Source organism: Falco punctatus, assembly GCF_963210335.1.
Source record: "Falco punctatus genome assembly, chromosome: 1".
Classification (NCBI taxonomy): Eukaryota; Metazoa; Chordata; class Aves; order Falconiformes; family Falconidae; genus Falco; species Falco punctatus.
In genome coordinates this window covers 92,271,828-92,285,927 of record NC_137580.1, presented here as the reverse complement: position 1 = coordinate 92,285,927, position 14,100 = coordinate 92,271,828, and the positions used below count along the sequence as shown (strand labels likewise).

Sequence of the window (14,100 nt, the reverse complement as noted above, 5' to 3'; positions counted from 1 at the left end):
CTCTCCCCATTGCTGCGGCCCCCCAGACAGCCCCCTTGCCATTGCCTCAGGAACCCCCATTGCTCCAGCCCCCTCTCCCCTTTGCACCTAGGACCCCCCATTTCCCCAGCCCCCCCATTGAACCTGCCCCCCCATTGCCCCAGGCCCTCCCCTCTTGCCCCAGGATCCCCTCTTGTGGCAGGGCCCCCATTGCACCAGGGTCCCTCATCGCACCTGCGCCCCCACTTCCCCAGCCCCACCTCCATACAGCAGCCCCCCCCCCCCCCCCCCCATTGCACCTGCCGCCCCTCCCCCGCAGCATCATCCCCCCCTTCCCCCTGGTACGCGGGGGCGGAGGGCTGTGTGTATGTGTTTGTGTGTGTGTGTGTTGGGGGGGGGTACCGCGCGGAGCGGCGCGCAGCGAGCGCGGCCCCGCGGTGCCGGAGCGCGCCGCCCCCGCCCCCGCCCCGCCGCGCCCGGGGGGGGGAGGCGGCCGCGGCGCCGCGCTGACGGCTCGGTGGGCACCGCGGGGCCGCGATGCTGCGGGCCGCGGCGGAGCGGGGCTGAGCGGCGCGGGGGGAGGGGGGGGGGGCGGCCGCGGCGGCGGAGGGTGGAGGGGGGGGGGGGCGCGGCGAGCGATGGATGAGGACAACATGACGAGGAGCGAGGAGCAGCAGCTGAGTCTGCAGAAGGCGCTGCAGCAGTGCGAGCTGGTCCAGAACATGATCGACATCAGCATCTCCAACCTGGAGGGGCTCCGCACCAAGTGCGCCGCCTCCAACGACCTCACGCAGAAGGAGATCCGCACCCTGGAGGTAGGGGCCCACCGACCCCCCCCCCCCGCCCCCAGCATCCCCCCCCCCCCCCCCCCACGGGCCGTGCCGGGCTCCCCCGCGGCGCTGCGGAGCGCCCGAGTGAGGCTGCGCGCTCTGCAGGTGGCCCCGCCGTGGGTCCGGCCCCGCCGAACCCTCCCGCCGTGCCCCCGGACCCCCGCAGCCCCCCCGCGCTCCCCCCGCCCCGGCAGGCTGCGGTCCCCGGCCCGCCTGCAGCCCCTCCGCCGGGCTGTAGCCCCCCGGCCCGGCCGCAGCCCTTCATCCAGGCTCCTGCTTCGACTGGGCTCCCTGGCCCTTCTGCCGGGCTGCAGCCCCCCGGCCCCACCTGCATCCCCTCGGCTGGGCTGCACCCCCAGTGGGCTCCTACCTGCCCATCAGGCTGCATCCCCCCGGCCCAGCCGCATCCCTTCCAGTGGGCTCCATCCCCTTGGCCCACCTGCATCCCCTCTGCCAGGCTCCATCCCCCCAGCCCACCTGCATCCCCTCTGCCAGGCTCCATCCCCCCAGCCCACCTGCATCCCCTCTGCCAGACTCCATCCCCACGGCCCAGCCACATCCCTTCCAGTGGGCTGCATCCCCTCAGCCCACCTGCATTCCCTCTGCCAGACTCCATCCCCACAGCCCAGCCACATCTATTCCAGTGGTCTGCATCCCCTCAGCCCACCTGCAATCCCCTCTGCCGGGCCCTGTCCCCCTGGCCTGGTTGCATCCCTTCCATCCAGCTCCTACCTCCCCACCAGGCAGCATTCCCTCCAGCCCACCTGCATCCCTCCCACCAGGCAGCAGCCCCCCAGCCTGGCTCCATCCTTCCCCCCATATTCCTGCCTCCCAAGCAGGCTGCATCCTCTCGGCCGGGCTCCAGCCCCTCATCAGGAGGCAGGCCAGCATCCTCGCCCCCGGTTCCTCCACTGCAGCGATGCAGAGCCTGCCCGAACCCTCCAGCCTTCCCTGGCAGCGGGGAGAGACCCGGTGGGAAGGGGAATCTTTGCCGAGCCATGGCCTCAGTGCTACCACGGCCGAAGGTGGCAGGGCTGTCCCAAGGGAAGCACTGGCTGGATTTATTTACGTTTCATAGATGGGAAAATACATATAAGTAAAAGCTGCCGAGTGGAGCCCTGTTTGTTGTAGCCCTGCAGGAAGAGGTTCCCCCTGCAGCGTGCTGGGATGGATTTGGGATTCAATAGGAGCTTGGCAGGCCAGGATGTGTAGGGAAGGTCTAGACAGGCTGGGATGCTGGGGGGTGGGTGGGTGGGTGGGGGGACCCCTCAGCTGGCAGCAGGGTGGGAAGTGTGGCCGTGACAGTGCTGTGACCCCCGGGGACACACTGGCGGGGCCGTGGCAGCGTGGAGGTGGCTGGTGCCGGGTGGGTGGGATTTTGGAGCCTGGTCCCACTCAGGCCTTTTGGCTGGTGCTTACTAACCTGGCTGCTCTCACTGAGAACCCAAACGTGATGGCAAAGCTTGTCCTGTAGCCCCTCTGCAGGGTGGCATTTGGCCCTGGGCTGTGACTGAAACACCCAGTCCCGCTGCTTTTGCTCCTGAAGGTCCTAAGCACTGAGGGAGTGTGCTGCTCTGGGGGAACCCTGGGGCTTGGGTGCAGCTCCCCACGCTGTGTCCCAGGCACTAACTTGTGCTGTGGTCCTGCACCGATTCTGCTGTCGCCACTCCTTGATCCTCTGTCCCATCCCACCTCTCTGCATGAGGGTCTGCAGGCTTAGGCTGGAGCTGTTGGTCTACGCGTGGCTCTGGAGCAACCTTGGAATAGGGACAGGGAGGTGGGGATGAAGCAGCAGTGGTTTTGGTGTGTTTGGGAGACTTTGGGGGCGGAGGGGGAAGGCAGGCTCAAAGACCTCCTGGAAGAGTCAATGCCTGGAGATGCAGGACTATAGAAGTTTATTTCATGTGCGTTGATGGCCTTGTGAGGGTCAGCACAGCTGACAAGTTGCTGCGTCCCTGCCACGGAGGGGAGCGAGGGGAGCCGGGGAGCGTGGTGAAACCATCCTGGCGGGATGCACCTTCTCAGCATCCATGATGGCACGTGGGCAAAGCAGCGTCCTGGTGTTGCTGGGGCAGCTCAGCCAGGCTGGCTGGAGGGTTCAGAGGTGCTCAGGGAGATGCCACCCCATAAACCCTTCGGACTTACAGGGAAGCATCTCTCCAGCTACTATGGTTCATGCTCCGGCATCACTTTCCCTAAAACGCCCCCAAGCCGGGGTGCCTGCTGTGTGTCTCAGCCATGGCCATCCCTGCCAATGCTCACCTGTTGCTTTTCAGCACAGAAACAGGGCGATTCCCAGGAGGGGAGTGACAATGGATGAAGTTGGGGCCAGATTCCTGATGCCGGCACATCGGTGTAGGTCACGACCAGCTGCTGGCGGTGTTGTCCTGTGTTGCCGCCAGCGTAAGCAGGAGCTGAGCTTGGCCCTGAGTCCCTGCCGCCACTGCTGTGTCCCAAGGACGTGACGCAGTCACAGGGGCCCTGCTTGGTACTTCTTCCCTTCCCATCTGGCAGCAGCAGAGCCGGGCCAGCCACCAGCATGGCAAAGGGGCTGGTGGCTAGGGACAGGCGGGCTGGGAGGCCATGTCACCCCGAGTACCCCAGGGAACTTTGCACAACCCTCACATCAGTGCAAGCCTGGAAGAAAGTGGGTGAATTTATGTTTTTTTGGTTAATCCTCATACTAAACCCTGATTTTGCTGGATTAGTAGAAGTTTTCCTCTTAATTTTTTTTTTAAGCCACCTTAAGGCACATGCAGGTCCCCATCCTTCATGTGCTGTAGTTGTACAGGGAGCTGGTAACAGCATCCTGCGATGCAGCATCCTTCCTTTGGAATGGGTACCACCGGCTGCAGCCTGGCTGCAGTCCTTGGGGCTGGGAGGCTGTTAGATCTTGCTTGCACCTTGGGACAGGCTCCAGCAGTAACCAGGGCAGTGGCTGGGACCAAAATGCTGGCTGACACTGCCTGGGGTAGGAGTTGGGGTCGGTTTGCTTCCTGTGGAGTGGTAGTGGACCTGGGGCTGAGCGCTATCGGAGCAGGAGGGTGGGAGCTGAGCAGCCACCCCTGTTATCCCTGCCTGGTCTTCCATGGGAGATGGGGCTTTAATCCCCCTCTGAGCGCGGTGGTTGGGCTTTGCAGCTCTAAATCTGGGCTTTGGGATACAGGTACAGAAGAGGGGTGCTGCTACCTGTGCCTTTGCCAGAGGGCTGGGGGCAGCACGGAGTAAAAGCGAGAAGGAAAAGTTGCTGGGTGATTTTTGCGGCTGTCCTGCGATGCCTTGCTCTCTGCGTTACCCCAGTGGGGTTAAGCCCCCACCCCATTTCAAAGCATGGGTCAGGGCTCCCAGAAACTGCTGAGTGACTCCAGGGATAACCCTGGGATCGGTGGTTCTCCCTCCCTGGGCTGCTGTGCTCCTGTCAGGAAGGGGGAACCCTCTTGCGATGCTTTTGGCTATCATGTGAACGTGTGGGTGAAGATGGAAAGAGGCACCTGGGGAAGAGCTGTGGCTGTTTCCAGACTTGCACAGGCTGTGGCCAACGGAGATGCTGCCTCAGCACTGGGATTTTCACTGCCTGAGTGCGTGGATTCTCTGGTGTCTAATACCATGGGTGAGCACAGCACACTTATTCCTGCGCTGTATCTTCCTGGAGAGCCAGGCATCTCCAGGATGCTGGGTTGAGCCATTTCGGCCCCTGTACTCCCAGAGAGAGCCCCAGGGACCTTTTAGCAGTGCTTGAAATAAATGATGTGCAGAGCCAGAGATGGCACGCGAGCCCAGCAGGGCTTTGAAAGAGCCCTGAGAGAGAAAATACAACCGTGGTGAGGTATTCCCCAGCCTGGGGGTGCTCCAGGTGTCTCTGGAATAACGAGCCCCTTGGTAGGAGTCGGGAAGGAGTTGCCTCAGTTGTGGCTACGTGCCGTGGGAAAGCAGCCGCCGTGGCTTGCTGCTGAGCCGGGAATATTTGGAGGTGCAGAGCAACCTCTCCGGTTTGTGGCAAAGAGCCATCCAACACGGGCACGTGCTGATCCCGGGATGGGCATCCCGGCAGGAGCGGGTTCCCTCTCTACAGCTTACCGGGTGCTGGCGGTGCACGGGCTGCCTGTGAGAGGTTAATTAACTCTCACCTTGTGCTCTGGCAGGTGGATTTTCCACTGCCTCTCCCTGGTCTCCAAGCAGGGCTCGGTGCTGTCTCCATCCCGGCTGACGTCAGGGCGAGCGCAGGGTGCCACGCTGGGGGGTGCAGCTATCCTTCATGCTGGGGGGGTGCAGCTGTCCTCCTGCTCCTTGGAGACCAGCTGCTTTGCTCCCCACGCCTGGTGCCCGCTGCTTGCCGCCCTGCCGTGTTTCGGGGCGAGGGGGAAATCCTGCTCAGGGTGGCAGGACGAGGCTGGAAATCCCCGTTGGGGTGCAGAGGGGAGGGAAGGGAGCAGGGTTTGCAGGGGGGCAGACGGAGGCCAGCCCTGGGTCACCCCAGCCCCTCGCCCTGCTGGGGTCAGCCAAGATCTCAGAGAAGCAATGTGGAGCGGGGACATCCCTCCTCTGCCTGCACCCATCCCTGCAGGGCAGCAGGGTCCTGCTGGGGTCTTGTTTTTTAGCAGATGGTCCCTGCCCCGGGGGGGAGATGGGGCGACCCAGGAGCTGTTGGTCCCTTGCTGTGGCTAAGGGGAAGGGGCTGCTAGTGGCTTTACCCCCTTTTGGCAGAGCATTGCACCCTCCCTTACCCGCTTGCAGCGCTGAAGCGGGGAGAGGCACTTGAAAGGATGCAAAAACTGAGCCCCAGCTCCACAGGAAGGTGTATTGGCCCCCTGGCAGCATCCCTGGTTGGACCAGCAGCCTATCCCCCAAACAGCGAGCACCCTCCGTGCTGCCAGGACTCTGACCCCTCTGCTTACACACCCACAGCACCCCAGGGTGTCCCTCTGTCTTTTTCCAGATGAGTAAACTGAGGCATGGAAGAGCTGAGGGTGTTGCACCACAGCAGAAAGGCAAAGCAGGACCTGGCCCTTGCAGCAGAATGGCATTTAGGATGTTTGCAAAATCTCCATCCCGTGCAAGAGGGGCTGAGCAGCAGCTCAGGGTGAGCGAGAGCATCTCTGCAGCCGCAGAACGGGGCTTTCCCGGCAGCACGGGGCTGTCTTGACTGCTTCCCTTTCCAGCCCCGCTGGTGAAGCTCTTAGCAAAACAAGAAGTGCTTTTGGACTTTGCAAAGGTTTGCTGGGCTTGTTTTCCCCCAGCTGGAGCAGACCCATGGGCCAGAGCACCAGCCCACAGCTGGGGCACAGGGTTCCCATCTGGGTCCTCGTTTGTGCTAATGATGGCTCCTCTGGTCTCTCAGGGTGGGCTGAACTTCCCCGACCTGGAGACTGAAAATGGCAGTAGCTCCACTTCCCTGCCCTTTCCCCATTTCCCAGCTCATCTCTGCGTGGTGGTGGTGGAGGCTGCCCAGTCCCCAACTCTGCCCTCATCCCAGGACCCTGATTCTAGTGCTGCAGAGGCTGTTGTGGCTCAGGCATCACCTTAATTCCCCCTGGGGTCTCAGCCTGGGGGTGCTGGAGGAGCTGATGGAGATGAGTGTGATGGAGGTGAGTTTTTTAGGAGGGTTTTTGCAGGTGCTTTGCTGCGGTTGTGTGTGTGGAAGGGTATTTTTTTGGGGGTAGGAACTGCCTCTGTGTGCATTCAAGGTGCCTGCTGCTGTTTCCCCTCCAAGGGCTTGGGGTGTGTTTGGGATGTGTGATCGGGCTGACCCTGAAACTGTTGGATGGTCCTTTGTTAGGAAAGTGTTTTTTCTTGAAAAGCAGACCTGGCCTGCTGAACCTAGCCAGCCCTGCAGGGCTCCCTGTGGTCCTTCGCTTTGCTGTCCCTGGCTCCCTTTTTGGGTATTAATTTTCAGTAATTAATCTCTGTGGCTATTAGCCAGGTTGGGGTTTGGGAGAAGCTGCCTGGTCGGGGTGTCTGGCTTCTGGCAGAGCTGTCACCTACCCAGGTGATGCTGGTAGTGATGCTGGTGGGACATCACGGTGGGGACCCGCTGTTTATGAGGACTTGGGGACCATCAGACCTGTGCCTGCACTGCCTGGTTTTCCCCCGCAGCAAGGAAGAAGGCTGGTTTTGCCTGGTTTGCACCTCTCTGGGTGCACCCAGCTCACCCCAACCACGATGGGTGGGCATGGGGGGCTGATTTTTCCCTGTTCTGCTTACATGCGTCTTGTCATACCAAGTCCCATGGCCATCACTGCTGGGTACCACCGAGGGAAGGGACTGGGAGAGATGGGGAAGCTCTCCCAAACCCTGTGATGCTGCGATGGGGTTTCTTCCCTCGTCTCCCTATTCCAAACCATCGCATATTTTGCTCATCTATTTTTGGGGTGCGCGGGAGCCGGCAGCAGGCAGGGGCACAGCACCATCTAGCGCTGCCGGCAGCAGGGAATCACCCAGCTGGAAAAGCAGGAGCAGGAAATCCCAGCAGGTTTCCAGCAAGCTGGGCTCTGCTCTATATTTCTGAGAAAGGAGGCCAGTCGCTCAGCATCTTTATTTTGGGAGCTGACAGGCTGTGGTTGCTAACGTGGCGTCTTTGGCCTTGTGGTGGGAGGGCTTGGGGGAGGGATGGGGCGGTGGCTGAGCAAAGAGGGGTTGATCCAGTCCTGGTGATGAGGAGCAGTGGGAGGAAGGAGGGTTGGGGCAGATGTGGGCTTGGGGGGTGGCGAGAATAAGGAGCAAGCTCCCACATCCCAGCCTTGGCACTGCGCGATGCTGTGGCTGCTCCTGATGGGGGATGCTTGGCGGGCTCCTTTGCTCAAGGTTGGGTATAAGAGAGGGGAACATGTCCTTTTGGTGCTAGGCAGTGCTGGGATGGGGTGTTATTTGTGTTAGTGTGTGGGAGGAGTGATGCCTCTGTGTCCCCTGTCCTCTCTCCTCGCCCAGCTGCCACGGGGTCCCTCGGGTGGCGAGGGCTGGCCATCCCCTGAGCAAGACCCCAGCAATGAAGCACATTGGGCTGGGGATAAAGGGATTGAGAAAGGGCTTTTTCGGAAGCGAGGTGCCCCCCTTGGACACCCAGGTTGGTGCCAGAGGGGTCCCTGGGGGCAGAAGCTTGGCAGCAGATAGCAGGGGGTGTTTTGCGGGCAGGGGGGGCTGCCGTGGGGATGAGGCAGAGGGAGGGCAGAGCCTGAGCTGCCTGTGGTCACTCCGCTCCACGTCCCCCTCCTGCAGGTGGTGGTCATGGCAGGGGATCCCATGGGGCTTTCACCTTTTCTTCCAGAGCAAGCTGGTCAAATACTTCAGCCGGCAGCTGTCCTGCAAGAGGAAGGTGGCCTTGCAGGAGCGCAATGCCAAGCTGGAGGGCTTCCCCCAGCTCCTGCACTGGTTTCGCATCGTCAACATGCGCAAAGAGGTGATGGAGGTAAGGGCTGGGCATCAACCGCACCGGAGCAGGAAGGGCCCTGCTGTGGCTTTGGGTGCCAAACCTCTCCAGTAGTGTTTTTCTCAGGGGTTTGTGGAATCCTTGAGCAAAACTAGGCAAGGGCACAGATGGAGACTGGTTGAAGCCATGTGTTTGGGCAGGCTGGAGGGGGAGCAGCTGGCAATGGGGAGCCGGGTGGGAGACCAGGGCAGAGGGACCAGGTTGTTTCATTGCATGGAAAGATGCTGCAAGCCTGTGGTGGGATGTGCTGGCCAGGGCCACCCCACAGGTCTCCTCCACCCACCAGTGAGGACACCCTATTGCTGTTCCCACTGAAGGACGTGAGTGCCAGGGGGAACTTGTGGGTGCTGCCCCCCAACAGTGGGGGTCTGCCATGTCCCTGTCACAGTGTGGTGGTGTCATGGCAGGTCACAGCATCCTTCTGTCAGGCGAGGGGTGCAGTGAGAGGGTGGCACCCGGAGATGATCCTGTGACAGCCCCCCCACCAGGGAAGAGGATAGTCTGTAACGGAGCTGCCAGTCCCTGTGTGTGCCCCAGGCAGGGGCAGGTTGTCATGGTGCCCCCGGATCCCCTGGTGTTGAGCTGGGTCTAGATATACCCGAGACTGGGCAAAAACTTGAGATAAAGTTGAAGCTCAAGCTGTGCCCTCCTGGTTTTCATGTGGATTGGGATGGGAAAATGAATGTTTTTGGCTCTGTGACCCAAATGGGGCAGCAAAAGGAAACAGCTTCTTTTCTGCATGCCCCGAGGTGCTGGTTTGGAGGATGCTCCAGCATGGTTTATTCTTCCTTCCTCACTCCTGCCTGTTCCCCTGTCAGGAAATCGCCCCTGGGCAGCTGAGTCTGGAGGAGCTGCTGGACATGACTGATGACCAGGTCTGTGCGACTGTGGAGAAATTCGGGGCCAACAGGGAGGAGTGTGCCCGCCTGAATGCCTCCCTCTCCTGCCTCCGCAACGTCCACAAGTCCGGTGAGTCAGGCACCCTTGTACCCGCTGGCTGTGTCCCCTCAAGCTGGTCGGAGTAAGTGGACCATCCTGTTGCGGTGACACTGGCAGCGTAGCTTTAACACAGCAGAGGTGTCTGCAGAGTCTTCTCCATGGTTTGCAGAATTCCTGCATCCCTTGGGGGATGGCCGGTACCCGCTGCCTGCAGGGGACATCTTTGCTCTCATGCATCCCTGTGACTGGGGAGCACGTGGGGGGCTCACCTAGGAAGTGATGAGTTGTTAGTTCTCTGCAGGGAGGCTTTGCCAGAGGAGGGCACAGCATTTCTTATGGGGTCCCCTGACCCCTCTTACTTGCGGGAACATGTAGAGGAATGAAGGCAGTGGGTTGATTAGCACTGATAACATGCAGCTGTGGCCTTGCCTCAGAGGCGGTGGGTTGATTGACATGGATGATGTGCAGGTGTAGCTTGTTCCAGCCAAGTGGTTAAATAGCCCTGAGGGTTGTGGGAGGGGGTCAGACGAAGGAGGAGCAGTGTGGTTTGGCCTCTGGGGGAAGGAGCTAAAGCACAGACAGTAGAATCTGACCAACGGTATAAAGACTTGTTGCAGTCTGCTAGTTTGTGCTGCAACAATTGGTGCCCCGTGTGAGGCTGACTGAGCTGGACTCCGACTACAACAGGAACACAACCAGCAGAGTCAGGAAAAGCCCCCGAGACTCAGCAAGCTCCTACAACTCAGCGTTGCTTACCAGCAGGCTGCGGAATGAAGCCCCCCGGGGTCAAACCCCCTTCCCAGGGCATGTGCAAGTCCTGCTTCCCCTTCCCGCGGGGGATGATGCTGGTGGTGCTGGGTGCTGGGGTGCGGGTGCTGAGCTGGCGGGTGCCCGGGCGGTGGCAGCAGAGCTCTGTGCTGCAGAGGCAGCTGTACGGAGCCGGAGCCGCTCCGGCTTCAGCCTGCGAGCAGTGGCGCAGTGGGAGGCTGTGCAGGATCTGGCTCTCTCGGCATCTTGTCCCAGGCCAGCTGAGCCTGGCTGGATGATGCTGTCCTGGGGCCGAGGGCTCCCATCAGAAGGGGTCTGGCTTGGGGGTGGGCTGGGGGGCTCTTCTCTACACGTGTGGCCCCCCAGGAGAGGCCCAGCCTCACCTTTCCGTATGTGATGGGGGCTGTATCCCACCGGCACAGCTCTTCCCCATGGATGATGGCATGGCTGAGTCAGTACTTTGGTGCCAGCTTGGGGAGCACGGCCAGCACAGGGACATGTACGTGCAGCAAGGAGAGGGAGACATTCCCTTTTGGAGCAGCTGGAGGGGAATGGCAAAACTCCATTTCACAGTCTAAACCCCCCTCTGCTGTCCCCTTCCCAAGGGCCCCCTTCCTGGTCCTAGCCCGGGGTGATTATGCGGAGCTGGTTTAGCTGTGGTCCCCACTGGGAGACATGACCCTTCTGTAGGAAGGCCCCAGTCCTGCCAGATCCCGGGGTTTAGGGACCCGAGACCTCTCTGCCTGTCTCCTGTCTTCTCTCAAGGGCTCCTCCAGTGCAGCTGCATCCCGGGGGCTGTAGGGATGGAGAATGAGCCCTGCTGGGGTGTAGCTGCTGGGTTTTCAGCTGGGCTTTGCAGGTTCAGAGCCGTGCGTGGGGACAAGAGGCAACAGGGCTGGTGGTGACAAGGGTGATGTGACACAGTTTCAATGAGGAGCAGCTTTTAGGGACCACCAGTGTCCTCTCATTATCATTGCTTGGCATGACATGTTGCAGACACGGGGTCCCAGCTCCTGCCCTGGAAGGGTCTTGGCCACATCCACCTGTTGTGGGTACTGCAGCTCCTCCAGGCTTCCCGTGTGGCATGGCATGGTGTGTGGCATGGCACAGTGTGGCAGTGCCAGCTCATGCTGGGGGATAACAGCAGAGGGCCCGGCCACCACGTGCTGCTGCTGGGCTGGTGCAGCAGCCACTTCCAGCCCTGTGCTGGAGCAGCGAGGTGGGGATGGCTGAACCTGGCGTGACATTTCCCACGGAGCACAAGTTTCTCCACGCGCCCTAACTCCCTAAATCCAGCTCCCAGCTGTGGTCCTGCCCTTCTTCCCTTTGGCATTTTCTCTTAAGTCTTTCCGCTGTTTGAGGAAGGGCATCAGTGCCTCCCTTGGAACCTGGGGAAGGCTCTCAGCCTGCTCTTTGTTTAAACACCTTTGACTTTGAGACCTTTGCAAACAAATCCTGCTTTACTTGCTGTGCTGGTTCAGCCCAGCCCCTGCATCCCTGCTCCTGCTCCTCTGCTCACTCGGCCAAGGGAGTTCCCCTGCACCCTGCTGGGACCTGTGCTTTGGAAAATCCACGTGACCCTTTGGCTCAGCAGCTGCAGTGAAGATGCTAAAACATCTTCTGCTCCTTCAGTGGTTTCTGGCTGGCAGTGACGGGGGGGTACCAGGGGGCTGCGTGATGCTTGCTGCTCGATTTGCTTTTTAATGGTGCAGGTGATGGGGCTGCCAGCTCTCCTGATGGGATATGGCTTGGTGGTCCATTGGGTCCCTGTGGGAGGGAGTTTGCTGCTATCCAGGCACTGCGCGTGTTTGCCTTCCCCAGCGCTCCATTTAACCCCATCCATCATTGTGCCATTCGTGGGGCGGGGGCTGCGGGCTGTGCTGTGCTGCGAGGGCTGCTGTTTCGTCCCTCCAGCATTGCAGAGATGCTGCAGTGGCCATTCCTGCTCTGCTGGGGCTGGAGGCTCGGGCTCCGCAGTGTAATGGTTCTTGGCATTGCTGGCTCGTGTGGATCCCTGCTGTGCCGGCGCCACGCGTGCACACTGCTGGAGAAACCCCTGGGCATGCTGTCTGATGGACGGCACAAACCTTGGGAACAGGGAGGGGACAGGGAACTTGGGGCACCATAAAGCCCGTGCCAGCCCTGAGGGATGCAGGAGCTCTCTGGGCAGCGGAGGAGACCAAATCTCCCTGAATTTCTAGAGGATTTGGGTGCAGAAAGCTCCCCCTGGGTTGGTAGATGGTCTCCTTCTATCCCTCTCAGCACAGCTGCGTTTCCCCTGCCTCTGCAGTGGTGTTTCCCTGCTTGGCTCAGCCTTTGCTTGGTCAGTTGGCCCCATCTCAGCCCTCCTCCTGCTTTTTGTCCCCTGGGAAAGGGGGAGCACAGCCCCTGCCCCTCTTCTGTGGGTAGGGAGATGAGTGTAGTGATACCTCTGGCTGGGTCAGGGTGAGATGCTCGTTAGCTGCCCAGGCTGAGGTTGGGTGGTGGGAGCAGTTCATCCCGTCTAGCTGCTCAGGGCTGGGTCTGAGACATGCTGTGGTCCAGGCAGGGTGTTTTAGTGGGCTGCGGAGATGGGGAACTGGCAGAACAGCACTTCGGGTATGTTGGCAATGGCCCCCTCCCTCCTGTGCTGTTGCGGGCAGCTGGGATGGAGAGGCAATGGGGCCGTAACCCTCCCATCTGGGGTGCGCTAAGGTAATGCCATGCTGCTTCTGCCTGTCCAGCCACTCATCCCTCATTTCAGGGGATGCTTGGGATGCTGAGCTTCTGGCTGGCTCCATGTCTTGGTGACTGGCCACCAGACTTGCCTAGACCGCAAGCTTGCGCTAGGAAGGTCTATGCCAGCTTTGAGAGCTGACCTGGGTCGTGTAGCGCCTGGCAAGCATACACCCCCTCCATGTCCCCTTGTCCTCTGGGGATTCATCTGATGCACCACCAACCCTCTGTTGAGAATTCTTGAAATTACCTGCTAGATGTGTTGCCTTGATCCTTGTGACCCCTGGGAGCTCTGTTATGCTTGGCTGGCCCCCCCTGGCCAGGTGCCCAGGAGGTTTGCATGGCCCCAAGGAGCCAGCTGGGTGCTGGGCTTGGAGAGGGAGGGGGGGATTGGGAAGCACCCCAGGATGGCAGCGGTGCACTCTCGGGATGCAGTGCTGGGGTCTCCGTTCTCCTGGGTTAGTGCAGCCGCTCCAGAAGGGCCCCCAGGGTACCACGCTGTGATGGATGTGGCTTTTTATCTGCATTTTATCTCCTTGTAAAGCAACAGACAGTCCTAGTCGGAAAACGTAATTAATGAACAAGTTGCTGCCTCTTTAAAACATCGTGTAATTTCTTTGCAAGTGCGGTAGTGGTCGATTTCTAGAAGCCAAGATTAGTATTAATAAAGCAGGAATGAGGTACAGTATTAACCTTTTCCATCAATCTTTATTTATTGAGTTGTTAATTAGAGGCATCTAATTTCCCAGACCAATTCTGCCTGGGTGTGGGGGCTGGGGAGGAAGCAGGGAGGAAACAGGAGGCTGTTTCGTTGCTTAAATGGTGATGAATTTTGCCAGGACAGGGTTTGATGGCAGGGAAGGAGCCCCTTCCCAAACCGAGCATCCTGGGGGCAGCTACAGCAGCAGGGAAAGCCCTGGAGCATCTTATAAACAAAAAGCATGTTATATTTATCAAATATAGTGGCAACCCTATATTAAACCCCTGCTTTATTGTGTTAACAAGTCTGTATTCGATTTTTCTCAGCTGCAAGACCTTACGTTTGGCAGCAGTATTTTATTAGCAGCCAAGGCGTCAGTTTTGAACTTGAAGTGGGATTAATTTAATATTAAGTAAGAGCTGAGCAGGGCCGCTGTGGATTGAGGAGTTGATGGCGTGTGACTAGTGAGTTATGCATGGAGGTCATTAGCTGTCCTACGAGGAAAAATGATCCGGAGCTGAATATTTATGAGTCGTCCTGGTGCTAGGAGGGCTGTGGGTGGCTTGGGGACAGTGTGGGGTCAGGCAGGGTGATGAGCAGTAAAACAAAAAAGGAGTGAGCATCCTCATTTGGGGCAAATTTGAAAGCTGCACTGACCGTGGAGTAAAAGTTTGCAGAGTCGGTCCCTCCCGGTGACCGGTGTCCCCAGGCCTGCAGAGCCAGCGCGTGGTGGGGCTGAAGGGCTG

At 59.9% G+C, this 14,100-nt stretch overlaps 1 protein-coding gene across 2 annotated transcripts in view; it reads left to right on the top strand.

Annotated features, from left to right (window-relative positions):
- Positions 1-451: 451 nt before the first annotated feature.
- Positions 452-14,100, top strand: part of KSR2 (kinase suppressor of ras 2) — an 87,470-nt gene continuing 73,821 nt past the window's right edge. Inside the window, exons 1-3 of one of the 2 annotated variants that reach the window (XM_080365780.1) lie at positions 452-794; positions 8,071-8,211; positions 9,051-9,201. In XM_080365780.1, coding sequence (XP_080221906.1) covers positions 618-794; positions 8,071-8,211; positions 9,051-9,201 — 469 coding nt within the window. In that variant the 5' untranslated portion in view covers positions 452-617. Of the gene's footprint in view, positions 795-1,335; positions 8,212-9,050; positions 9,202-14,100 lie in introns of those variants that run through there. The other variant, XM_080365779.1, reaches the window with a different exon arrangement.